This window comes from Equus quagga, chromosome 1, assembly GCF_021613505.1.
Source record: "Equus quagga isolate Etosha38 chromosome 1, UCLA_HA_Equagga_1.0, whole genome shotgun sequence".
NCBI lineage: Eukaryota > Metazoa > Chordata > Mammalia > Perissodactyla > Equidae > Equus > Equus quagga.
This window is the reverse complement of record NC_060267.1, coordinates 77,373,640-77,386,876: the sequence shown is the minus strand read 5'-3', so window position 1 is coordinate 77,386,876 and position 13,237 is coordinate 77,373,640. Positions and strand designations below refer to the sequence as shown.

General features: G+C 46.7%; 1 protein-coding gene across 4 annotated transcripts in view; it reads left to right on the top strand.

The window, feature by feature from the left end:
- The window catches only part of TNC (tenascin C), a 90,924-nt gene that overhangs the window by 70,330 nt on the left and 7,357 nt on the right, over nt 1-13,237 (top strand). For all 4 annotated transcript variants that reach the window (XM_046658119.1, XM_046658128.1, XM_046658148.1 and 1 more), the window contains 7 exons: nt 1,756-1,878; nt 2,994-3,137; nt 5,296-5,415; nt 7,215-7,358; nt 8,124-8,254; nt 11,481-11,613; nt 12,698-12,849. In XM_046658119.1, coding sequence (XP_046514075.1) covers nt 1,756-1,878; nt 2,994-3,137; nt 5,296-5,415; nt 7,215-7,358; nt 8,124-8,254; nt 11,481-11,613; nt 12,698-12,849 — 947 coding nt within the window. The remainder of the gene's footprint in view (nt 1-1,755; nt 1,879-2,993; nt 3,138-5,295; nt 5,416-7,214; nt 7,359-8,123; nt 8,255-11,480; nt 11,614-12,697; nt 12,850-13,237) is intronic.

The window sequence follows — 13,237 nt, the reverse complement described above, 5'->3', positions numbered from 1 at the left end:
CCCTATTTATGGCAGAAGAAGACATGCTAAAATAACAAATAGTCTTCCACATCTGGCAAGGTCTGTTGACCAAAAGTATCATGCTCATTGAGCCTGGATTCCACCACCACTGTGCCATTCCTTCGGGTTACAAATGGCTATCTTCATGCTGCCACTTCGTCAAGCACATCCTCAGGAGTGCACGATGGCTGACATTACTAATTCTTATGGTTTCTAAGACACGGCAGAAAATATTTCTGTTTGCAGATGATGACACTGGGATCTGGAAGGGAAAGCTGTGGCCGTAAGATACAGCTTCTACCCTGTGTCGGGACTTGCACCAGTGACGTCTGCAGTCACGCTGAAGGCCAGAGTGGACCAGGCTGGCAGCAGGACAGACTCAATACCTGAGTTTATACACCTCACTGGGGTTTTTTGCTCCACTGGCCTCATCGAGATCTTTGCTGGGGACCACCTCAAAATCCAGGGTGGCCATGGAGAAAAGAGTCATATGCAAAAGAAAAGAAAGGCAGGGCGATCCTGTTTACTGAGTTCTTACTGCGTGCCAGATTCTGGGCTAGGGTTTTTACATCATGATCTCTGATAATCCTCTAAACATCCCTGAAGGTGGGTACCACTTTTCCCACTGACCAGATGAGGCTCCCAAAAGTGAAGGGACCGGCCCAAGGTTGCCCAGCCTCTCCATGGTATTTGGACAAACAAGATCTTTCAGGCTCCAGAGCCCTTGTGGTTTCCAGAGCTTTCCAAGGGGTGGGCTGGGGATGGCTACCAGGTCCCAGGAGAAGGCCATAAAGGAGAGAAAAAGACAGAAACGGAGAGAAAAAAAATCCTTCCCGCAGTGGGCTGTGGGTTTTAGAACTTAATGATCAACGTGGGTTGGAGAGGGGAAAAGATGAGGAAGTGAGCTCCCTGGAGACCTGAAAATTGTTTCCTGCATTCTCTGGTTAAGCGTGGTCAGCTGAAGAGGGCAGAAACTAAGCCAAAAAATACACCGAGAAAAGCCAAAAGAAAGTGGGTTCCGGGGGAGGTATTTACATAAACTGCCCCTGGGACATGGCTTTCCCCGAAGGTAGACCCCACGTCCCCACGGTGTTTGCTTTGGTGATGTGCCTGAGGTGGGTCGCCTGGCTTGAGACCTCTATCCAGTTCTGGGAATGGGTTTGTCGAGGTTAGTTTCTGTAGGCACAATATTTCCAAATCCTGGAGCTGCGTCAGCTCCGCAGCCCAGTCCAGGGACCCAGAAAGATCACAGCAAGAGAATGCTCATTGGAGAACTGAGCCTCAGTTTACTCCTCTGTAGAATGGCTACAACCACACCATCTTCTCAGGGGTTTCTAAACGAGGATTAATCCTTATAAATTGCAAAGAACTGTAAGTTGTCAGGTTTTGGTGTCATTTAATAAAAGGAACTAGAAAGCAAAGATTTGAAAAAATGCTAAAATTCAAACAAAAGGAGCATGGATTCCAAGGTGTGAAACCACTGACCCTCACTTCCTTAGAAACCAGCTGTGGTGTTAACATCCTCCTTGAGTGAAACGAAATGGCTGTCCTACCTGAACGAAAGAATGGTTGTTTCTATCGTGTCACAACTTGACCACAGATGGCTACACTCTCCATCCCAAAGGCTTAGCTTGGGTGTAAACTCTAGGGGCTGAGTTTTCCTGGATGAGGAATCCAGGAAGAATCGTTGATGAGCAAATAGTCAACTATCTAGTTAACTAGTTCTGGATTTTTCCTGTGCTTTCTCCTTGACAGCTATGGGCTCCCCAAAGGAAATCATTTTCTCAGACATCACTGAAAACTCCGCCACTGTCAGCTGGATGGCGCCCACTGCCCAGGTGGAGAGCTTCCGGATTACTTACGTGCCCATTGCAGGAGGTAGGGGACATGGAGGGGGTAAGGGGAGGGAACCTGGAGGGTTTGGGGGGAATAGGAAAGAGAACCTGATAGGTCCATCCTCCCAAACATCATGACTAAGGAAAACTACTTCCTCACGTTTGAGACCATCCAGATAAACTTCATTTGTAAAGTGCTATGAGATCCTTGGAAGAAACGACCTTGCAAAGGGTGATTTTATGAAGACCATTTCCAGCCTTGAAATTCTAAACTTCGATGAGAACTAGACCCCCCGATATTATTTTCACATACTGACAGAAGACTCTAAATACGTTGGCCTTTTTCTGTTTGAGTACACGCATCTGAAAGCTGATCTTGACCTGGATATATGTGAGGTTTTGCCCTTGGGTCCCCAAAACCCATCTGTCTCGGTATAAGATGAGGAGTTGTGTCTCAGTAGAGTTGGGAGTTCTGGTTCAGAGCACACGGGCTATAATAGAGACCACGGGGAAAATCTGAAGACATTCCATCAGGTGGTACATTCGCCATTCGAGGAAGAAGGTACAGAGAGGATGGTTGATAACCTCTTCAGAGAAAGGCATACCATCTCTATGGGGAGTTTGACTAGCGCATCCACAAGCTCTTCATCAGCCCAGAAATTCAAAGAAATATAAATTTTAGATTTTTTAGTACATATAAGAACACAAACTTGACTATGACTATCTTCTTTTCTTACGTGGTAGAATCTCTGCTGGAAAGGGAGTCCGTATTTTCCTAAGCTAAGACAATGGGTTAACTATATCAGATATGCATTGCATGGTGAGCTTCCCATATTCTTTGTGGGAAAAAATAAATAAAATTTGCACAACATGCTAGCTCTCTACTGAACGGAAACTTGTCATTTTTAGCACATTGTGACTTCGTGTTTTTTCCTCTTCTGGCCCGGTTTTTGGCATCTGCAGGGATGGAAAAAGCATTATGCAAAAAGTAAGACCTTTTCTCTTATGCCAGAGGGTAGGAGCAAATGAGAACAAGTCGAGAAAATGGTGTTGGATAAAGATATCGTTTCATTTCCAAATCGGAGACACCCATTCTTGGGGCAACGGTAAATTTTGGTGGGGTTCACCATTCCTGATTTTGCTTTTCCTGCGTTCCAGGGACTCCCTCGGTGGTAACTGTGGATGGAACCAAGACTCAGACCAGGCTGGTGAAGCTCTTACCTGGTGCGGAGTACCTTGTCAGCGTCATCGCCATGAAGGGCTTTGAGGAAAGCGAGCCTGTCTCTGGATCATTCACCACAGGTATTTATCTCATCTTCAGCATTATTGCTCATGACTCAGCAAGTGGAAAAAAGTTTCCATTTAGGAAATTCTAGTGGAAAGTGGACTGGATTTGGATCACCGGAAGCCTCAACCCCAGCCTCTTACGAGCTGAGTAACTTTGACTGCATCCTTAACCTCCCTGGGGCTCCGTTTCCTGGGGTGGTACAGAAGTTAGAGGCCAAGTCTGGGAGTCACGCTGACCTGGGATTGGAATCCCAAGTCTATCTCTTCTAGATACGTGAGCTGTCAGTTAATTTCTCTAGAGTCTAGTTTCCTTCTCTGTAAAATGGGTGCAATTCTGCTTTCTGTGCAGGGAGCTATAAGAATCACATGGAAGTATATATATAAAGCATCTGTAAGTGTAAACGACTCTACACTACTCTACACGTTAATCCTCCTCCTTCCCTTCCCTGCCTAGGGCTGGGACCATGGTGAGGCTCCTTCCAGGCTGGTGCTGCCCCAGACATGGAATGGTGACAGCTATAAAGCACGACTCTCCATTAGGCAGCTACTGTCTTCCAGGCACTGTTACTAAACTCTCCCCTGTCATCCCCATAGCTATTATCATTCCCATTTCACAGAGGAAACAAGTGAGACCAGGGAAATTAAGTACCTCAGCCAAGGCCAAACTAGTAAATGCAGGAAGCCAGTTTGAACTTAATTTGGTCTGACTCCAAATTCTGTGTTCTTCTAAAATAAGGGATTATTTTCCTGTTACAACCTGATTTGTACAGCACACTGGAAGGAGGGGGAAATAATGAATTGCATTGAAGGAGAATGAAGTGGAAAATTTCTCTTCAGACAGCCATGTCTCTAAACAATTTACCCTTTGATATATGAACAATTATCTAGCCTAACCCATTAAGGGATCCAAAGAATGGGCCTCATAGGAAATTTCAAAAATACCCTAATAACTAAAAGAGTTAATAATATGCAATTAAGACATCCCATCTGAACGCAGAGTCCTGTGTACCCTGCCACACAGGCTCTTATTTCCCCCAAAGAGATCTTTCATTCATGGATTCTCCACGGCAACGGATTGCAACAGCTGGATGTGTTTCCTCCTGAGGTCCCGTTGCCCTCCTCCATTAAAGGAGATTCTGTACAGGCGTGATGAAGCAGGAAGGAACTCAGAGTGGACGATGTGGGCCCCCAAAATTACTCTGCCACCTCCTGACTCCTTGGCCAATCATTTCATCTCTTGATGCTCAGGAGCCCCATGTGCAAAATGAGCTGATGATGGCTGCCCTCCATCCTCCCAGGGCTTCCATCTTGGAGAAGTTGAGTCGTAAATGTGAACACAAGAGGGAAATGGTCATATTTAGGTTGGTTTCTAAGAAAGGGATGTTGGGTAGTAGCAGTGGTCAATTAAAAGGACCAGGACCCTATGAATATCCATCCTTTCTCTGTATGAATCATTTGGAAATTAGATCTAAGACTCCAAATAACTTTAATAGTCATATGAATAACAACTGCAATTATTGAGCGCCACCCTTAGCACATTTCATGCACATCATCTAGTTCATCCTTACAGCAGCTACTCTTTGACAAGTGAAGAAGCAAGGTTTGGAGAAGGGAAATGACACAAGGGCACAGACACTAGACACTAGAGAAGCCAAGGTAGAACCTGGGACCATCAGCCCCCAGAGCCTGGCTCCATGTTATCTACAGGTCACCGGACCAGAGCTGTCACTCAAAGCCCAGGAAAGCCTGGGGCAGCCTTCACTCTGCAAGTCTCCTCTGTTTTTGTAAGTTCTTTCCCTGGGGAAAGTGATCGGAACTATAGTGATAACCGTTGTTATGTGTTCAGCTCTTTCCAGTTTATATAGCACTTTTATGTCTATAATATGATGTGAAAATCAAAATAACACTCAGGATAAAGCCAGACAGAATTGTTGTCCCCCTTTTACAGGTGGGAAATAGAGAGCCAGAGTAACCTGGCCAGCAAGGAAAGGGGTCATGACTCAAACCCAGGCCCATTCTGGCTCCAAGCTCAGGACTCTGAACCGTGCATGCAGCTGACACTGTGCCCCAACACCAAGAGTCCAGGAGCAGTGTTCACAGCAGAGCAACTGCACTCTGATGTCCTATCCCATGATTGCCTATCTCTCCAACACATCGCCATCTTTCTTTGCAGCGCTGGATGGCCCGTCTGGCCTGGTGACAGCCAACATCACTGACTCAGAAGCCTTGGCCATATGGCAGCCAGCCATCGCCCCCGTGGACAGTTACGTCATCTCCTACACGGGGGAGAGAGGTAAGGTCATGTCCAAGATCCTCCCTACTCTGAGGAGTGACTGTCCTGCTGTGAACTCTTCCCACTTTCCTTTCTCCATGCTACATTTGGTACAAGATGACAAAAATGCGTGAGTAGGTTGTAAGGCCAGCAATGTCCTGTGGCTCTCAATTGCAACCTCAGAATAGACTCCTGGGCTGGGGCTGGGTGGATGGGTGTGGAGGGACCTTGTCAGGGGGTGACAAGGGAGGCCTTATCCATACTCCTCTGCTTCTTGTCAAGTGAAAGGGCACAGACAGTGTGGTTCTGTCAAGGGAGTCCAGTAGGCCATTTAAAGAAAAAACAGAGAGTCCATCTCCAGCCTCCACATTTCCCCCGCCTTTTCCTCATTCTTCCTCTCCTGCTAGTCTCTCTGCCTGTCGGTGTGAGTCACCCTTTCCAAACAGCGCTCTTATCTCTTACAAAGGATTCCAGAATCTAAACCTTAAACAGGCTACTTCAGGTGGCTCTGGGGAGCCCAGGCTTCTCAGATGCCACAGAGGAGGCCAGTTTAGCAAATTTGATTGAGAAATCAGAAATCATTTCTCCCTGTGTTTGCAGCCGTCTGTGCTGATTTACTTAGTTCACAGATCAAATGCTTGTTTGGGGCACCAGCAAACCACAGCCACCAGAACGTAAAGTCAAATACAAATGCAGCAGAGAAGAAAGAGAGATTCGTTTTCAACAAATGAATCCATACTTTTGTAATGAGCTAGATTTTACTGTTTTAACCCCCAAGCATATGTAAGTTTCATATTTTAGGCTTCAGTATTTTTTACTTTGAGTACTAATATGAGAGGGCACCGCAATCTGTGCCTGGGGCCTCTGAAAATCTTCATTCAGCCCTAACAACCACCTAAGAGAGCTCTTCGTGAGGACAGAGCAAGTTGGTGGGTGGTGGGGAGGAGAGATGTTTGGGTTTATTCTTTTTACTTTCCATTCTTACATATTCCCTGTAAGCAGCCTCTTCCCAGGCGGGGAAGATGATAGTGTGTCCCCCAAAATAAGTTAGAGTGTAGTTCCTGGGAATCGTGGACATCGTGGATGCAGGCCTAGAAAAGAGCCTGGTCCACAAGAGGAGGGAGTTATGGATGATGAGTAGGCGGCCAACTAGTCCCAGTTTGCCCAGGACTTTCCCAGTTTTATCGATCTATGTCCCACGCCCTGGGAAATCCCTCAGTCCCGGGCAAGCCAGGATGGTAGGGCACCTATGATTAGGAAATAAACACATATCCTTGGACATCATGGTTTGATGTCCGCCATTGGACCTGACCCAGCAAGGCTGAGAGGCAATGATCATGCTGTTGTGTCTGTTGCTACCCAATTTTTGTGACCCCCAGCCTAATAATTTGACAACATTCGGCAATTTATAAAAGGATGGGTAAGTGAAAAAAAGGAGAGAGCAAGCAATGGGACTAATTAAATTTGGGTGGCCTGAGGCTTGGAGATGTTGCCTGCAACTCTCCTCTGGCTGGTCCCTGTGCCTCAGCTGCAACGCCGTCCCAGACGGCACCATGTGGAAAAACTGCCTACCCCCAGGTCCTCTTCCCTCTGATTTGGTGCCTGGAAAAATCCAGTCTCCGTAGGATAAATCCTTTGTATATGAGGTGGGTGCTCACGAGAGAGGAAGGGGTGTGAGTCACTTCAGAAATCAAATCTGCTTTTCTGCAGGGTCACTGAAAGTTTCTGTGTTAGAAGTAGGTGTGTGCGCTGTGTGCCAAGTCCACTGATGGCTCAGACAGGGAAAGGTAACGGCCTCGGGGTGTGTGTTTCATGTTCAGTGCCAGAAATTACACGCACGGTGTCCGGGAACACGGTGGAGTATGCGCTGACTGGTCTCGAGCCTGCCACGGAATACACGCTGAGGATCTTTGCGGAGCAAGGGCCCCAGAAGAGCTCAGCCATCACTACCAAGTTCACAACAGGTACAAGACACCCAGAGCTGGAGGGCGCCCACCCACAGACTCGGTCTTAAACAGGAACCCTCTCTACTCTTCCTTCTCAAGTCAGGTCCTTGCAATGTGATGACATCAGCATCAGCTAAACTCACCAGTGCCCACTCAATCAAGACCTTCAGAAATACACCGTTTCCTTTTGAACTGAAATGACCTTGTTCTCCCCACGGACTAGGAAATGATTTTAAGAGAGGGATTTTTAAGTGGAAAACCAGTCCCCATTGGCCCTAAAGCCGGTGTTTAATGATCCATGTTCTAGGCAGGGAAATATTTTTAAGAGCAAGATTTTTCAGTCAAGTTTTCCTAGATGTCCGCTGGGTTTTTATACATTGAGATCTTTTTTACAAACTGCAGCAAACCAGGGAAATGGAGGAAATGTCCTTTGAGCAGTGGTGAGCACCAATACCAGTATCCATCTGTCCTCTTGTTTAGAAACAATGGGGGATTGTAATTATGTTCACAGCTGTGTCTTTCTCCCCAAATCCAGCCAAGGCCCAGCAGGACCATGTTGGGCTTGGGAAAATGTGGCCCTTAGGATGAGATGAACCACAGAGAATTTATGTCTTTAGGATCACATAGCTCAACCACCTCATTCACAGATGGGGAAATGCTCTGCCCAAGGTCATATAGGTCAATGGTAGAGAAAGGACTTGAACCCTGGCCTCCAGATACCCAGCTGGGATTTTTGTCTACACTCGCTGACTTATTTGACATTGAGTGTGTTATCTTCTCCAGACCTCGATTCTCCAAGAGATTTGACTGCTACTGAGGTTCAGTCGGAAACTGCCCTCCTCACCTGGCGACCCCCCCGGGCGTCTGTCACCGGTTACCTATTGGTGTATGAATCCGTGGATGGTACAGTCAAGGTATCTGGAAACATATAAATAACTGCCAAGCTTGCTGGTTGAAACATTTACACGATCCTCAAAGTAGGGAAGAATTATCTGGGTGTGTTTCTTTACCCAGTGCATCTGGGGAGCTGAAAAAAAATTAAAAGGGAAAGGACGCCATGCCAGACTTTCTGAATCACATGCTCCAGCGTCTCTCATTTTAACCAGACTCCAGTTTTGATAACCAGCCAAGGTCGAGAACACAGCTCACAAGACTTGAGGACATTTTAGGAGCTGAACTCTCAGTCCTTTAATGTTTTATTGAACAAAGGCCAACAGCTTCTTCTGCATCTTTGCCATATATATTATCTCACAGATGGCATCATTCCATTATATATTGAAATATATATCGCCAGGTCCTTATGACATCAACTGTTAATACTGTTTATAGGAATTGCTAATGCTATTTATATTCGTTACCCATGAACTTTTTTCTTTTACTTTTAAATTCGAAATAACTTTAACCCTTCACGCAAGTGCAAGAGATTTTCTAAACTCTATCTTCTAAACTTGTTATTGAATTTTTAATTTCAGGCCTCATACTTTATATTTTCAAGATCTTTTACTCATTCTCTGCACATCCATCTTTTTCTAGCATCTTGTTTTTGTCTTGTGTATCATCTTTGCTTTATCTCTAAGAATATATGTTATTGGTATTTTTTTTCTACAACCTACATAGGGTTTTTTTTTTCAAGCTTTTCTTTTCTGTTTCACTGCTGCTGTTGGGTTTGGTTTCATTGGATTTGGGTCTTTATCTTTCTTGTTGAAGACTTCTTTCCAATATCCAGTGGGCCTTTTGTACCTGAGCCAAGAATGAAATAGCTGGTGAGGAGTTCCAATTGCGTAGACAGGGCTTCTCGACTAGGGGGGCCATGGTAGAGTGATTTGGGGGTACCCAGCAGTTTTATGGGGGGACTCCCAAATATCAGCACTGTAAGCCTTTTCTCGAGCTAACCAATCTCCCTGGAGGATCCTCCAACTCCTTCAAACCAGGCTGCCAGGAGCTCAGCTGGAGAAGGTACAAATCTTCACTTCTTCCATTTCCAGGGTAGCATAGCTGGGCCTGGTGGGTTTGAATCCAGAGTCTCCTCTCTGGCTCAGCCTCTCCAGAAAGTAAACCTCAGCCTTCCCTCTAGACTGGGAAGGACAGTCCATCAGACTGTTGGGGGATGGGGAGAGCTGGGCATCTGTTTCTTATACAAAGTTTTTAAACAAACCTTAGTTCATCCAGGCCCCACCCCACACTGACCTTCAAAGGCATCTTTGCTTTTGTACACATTCCATTCCTGAACTTGCTGGGCTCTGTGGCATTCGTCAACCAGCCTCTGACAGGTGCTGTTCGCTTAGTTAATTAGCCCCCTCAGCTGTCACTCCACCATGCACTTTCCGTCTATCAAGATTCTCTTGACATTGCATTCACATTGCTGTCTCCTCTGCCATTTCCCACATCTTTGTGGGTTTACACTCTCTAGCCCATTACTCTCATTTTGGTGATATCAAAAGTGAACAGAAATAAACTGCATTTCCAATCCATCATGCTTAACCAGAAGTCAACACACCTTGCTAGTTACTATCGTGGCCCTTCTTGGAGTTGGTCGAACAATGAACTAACTCAGCGTGTGGATGGAGGCAGGCCCTTTGCCTTCTCTGGCTGTCAGTGTTCACATCTGTAAAATGCACTGGACTCACCAATCTCTGAGTTCCCTTCCGGTCAGGTGTTCTAGGATTCAGTGTTTACCTGAAGTCATAAATCTCATTTTGAGTTACCTTAATCGCCTAGAAAATAACTTTGTACGGCAGCCTAGAGAGCTGATAGGTAATTGTTTCCTGAAGTAATTCAATGAGCACAGCTTTGTAACTGATAAGTGATCCTTCTTACGCAGACCAGAGCTGGGGGCCTCACAAAGGTCACCGGGTCACTGGTATCAAATGGGACCTTCCCTCGGCTTACATCATGCATGTCCCAGCCCCAGCTTTCTATGTTTCACTCAAGAAAGTCAATTTGGTAAAGGAAGAAAGAGTCCTGGACAGGGTATTGGGAGGCAGAATGGAAGACCATCCTCTGCCACCAACCAATTATGGAGTGAATGCAAGTGTCTTAGCTTCTCTGAAACTCAACCCCAGCCTCCCATTCGAAAAACCAGGATAGCATCACTTGCCCCATTCTGAGGATGTGAGAGAACCTTCCAGGGGCCTCCACACTGACTCATTTCTGCCTAAACCCAGTCGGCTGCATTTGCAGGATGTTGAGAGCACTCTTATGTTTGATTTGCTAGGAATGTAGGCTGAATTCCAATCCCAGAAACCAAGGTCATCTGCTAAGTAGTGATCCCCTGGGTATTGGAAGCTGGAAAGAGGGTTTGAAAAGAAAGAGGATCTCTTGCAAACTCAAGCCGATCCCCTCCTCCGGACAGCAGCACAGTGACCAGTCACAAACGCCAAGCATAGGCAGTTAGGTCTCACAGCAGGTGCACACAGCCGCCTCTCCTGGAGATCTCTGTTCTAGAAAAGAGATACGATGGTCAGCTCAAGCCTTCATCACGCCATGCCTACTGAGCTATTATAATAGCATCCTGACTCAAGAGATGCCCAAACTGACTGCATCTCAGTCATCTGGGAGCTTCTGAATATGCACCTGGCCAGGCCCCCTTCTGGCTCTCACAGTCCTGTCAGTCTGGGATGATCTCAGGCATTGTATCATTTTAAAGCTTCCCAGAGGGCTGTGACAAAAAGCCATATTTAGGGCCCACCAGCCCAACTGGTCTCAAAGTCTAAACCTTTGTCTTTCATGTGATTCATCTTGCCCCCAGATGAAGTTGGGTTCATGCCATTCACTTTTTCAAAAATCTTTCAGGAATCTCTGTTCCTTATAATGATAAGCTTCAAATTCCATAGCTTGACGTTTAAGGTCCTTTGTAATCTGGTCTTAGTCCATCTCTCCCGCTGCTTCCCCAACTGAAGTATGGTTGAGGTAGGTCATTGTCTCCTCACGTTATTTTAACTTACTCTGCCCCTTCTGGCCCCAGGACCTTTGCTTGTGCTGTATGCTCCCCATCTTTGACATCCCAGAAATGAGCATGGAGCCTGGCACAGAGTGGGGCTCAGTGGATTCTTGTTGAATGGATGAATGATCTGTATGCATCATCTGTACCCTGAGGATTTATGTGGCCAAAAGCTATGATATTCTTTCTTCTGCCCTTAGGAAGTCATTTTGGGTCCAGACACCACCTCTTATAGTTTGGCAGAGCTGAGCCCATCCACCCACTACACGGTCAAGATCCAGGCATTGAATGGGCCCCTGAGGAGCAAGCTAGTCCAGACTTTCTTCACCACAGGTAAGGGGCTCAGGGAGCAGCCGGGCCACAGCCGGGCTCAGGCGTCCCAGGAACAGGGAAGTTCCCCCTGCATCCTGCCACTAGGTGTCTTCTGCAGATGGCAAATGTGCACGCTGTTCCATTGGTGAATAAGAGGAAGCAGCTGTGTGTCCCAGAGGGCTGAGAGTGTAACAGAGTGTATCCCAGCACTGCCTCCCGCCCTTCACACTTCCCTTAGCCACTCTGCACACACCTGCTGAGGGAGGTGCAGAAGCAAAGGGACCTCTTAGTCAGATCTTATGCCAGGTGCTGGGAGTACAAAACAATGAGTGTGCCCTAAAGATGCTCTCAGACGAAGGCCGTGAAATAAACGAGGAAACAGCTGATGAGGCAACCTCAGATGAAGATAAAGTGCAATGAGGAAGTCGAATCAGAAAAAAGAACTGCTATGACCATGACTTCTCCCACCCACCTGCTAAGCACAGCCCCACGTCCATTTCTGTCAAGGTTTTGCTTGCATCACATTATTGAACTTGGAAATTCCCTGGGAATTCTTGTTTTCTCCCTCTAAGATTCCCAAGCTCACAGCAGTTAACTGACTTCTCCAAAGTCCCAAGGCAAGGAAGGGGCAAGTTCAGGAGGAGCACCCTTGTCTTTGGCTTCAGAATCCCTTAAAGAGACTGAGATGCACCTGATAGGGCTGATAGCACATCCTGATCCACAGCGAGCCACCACTGGGGGCTAGAGACCTAGCCATCCTGGCCAGCACCTGGGTGCTCATCAGGTGCTGCCTGGCTGCTCCAGGTAGAGCAAGGTCGACCTGACACATGCCCCTCCAGGGGCTCAGCTCTCCTCCACTGATGTCATAGGCAGCTTCCATCAATAGAAGAGACTGAGATAGGCCATTTATCCATAACCTCTAAGCCTCATTGCATCTCCACAAAAATGGGACTATCTGCATCTTGCAGATGAGGGAACAGAGCTTCAGAGAGGTGCAGTGGCTTGCCCATAGGCATCTAGCCAATAAACAGTTGAGCTGTGATTTGAAAGCTCCTCCCCTAGTCTTCCAGCTCCAAGAGAGTCATTCCTTCTCCTTATCCCGCAGTTGGACTCCTGTACCCATTCCCCAGGGACTGCTCCCAAGCGATGCTGAATGGAGACACGACCTCGGGCCTCTACACCATTTATCTGAATGGCGATAAGGCCCAGCCGCTGGAAGTCTTCTGTGACATGACCTCTGATGGGGGTGGATGGATTGTGAGTGTCACCAAAACAGACTCCAGAGCTCTCAGGCATAGGGGATGGGGATAGAGGGCGCGAGGGGGAGCAGGGAGGGGTGGAGGTCCTCCTTGTGCACTGTGACCCCCATGTGCATGAAGTGTTGCAAGATAAGGCCTGTCACACGGAGCCACTCAGGAATTATCTCTTAAACAAAGGAATGGGAGAGAAACTGGAGATAAAAAAAGGCTAAAATAATTTTCTTGTAATTTATGTCCTCAAAAAGTTTGTGATGTATAACATTGACAGTGGTCATCGAATTCATTACGTGTATTAATTAGCACTGACTATCTACCAGGCACCATGTGAAGAATTTTACATGAATTATTTCAATCCCATTATCATATGAGCTGGGTAGTATTTTTTT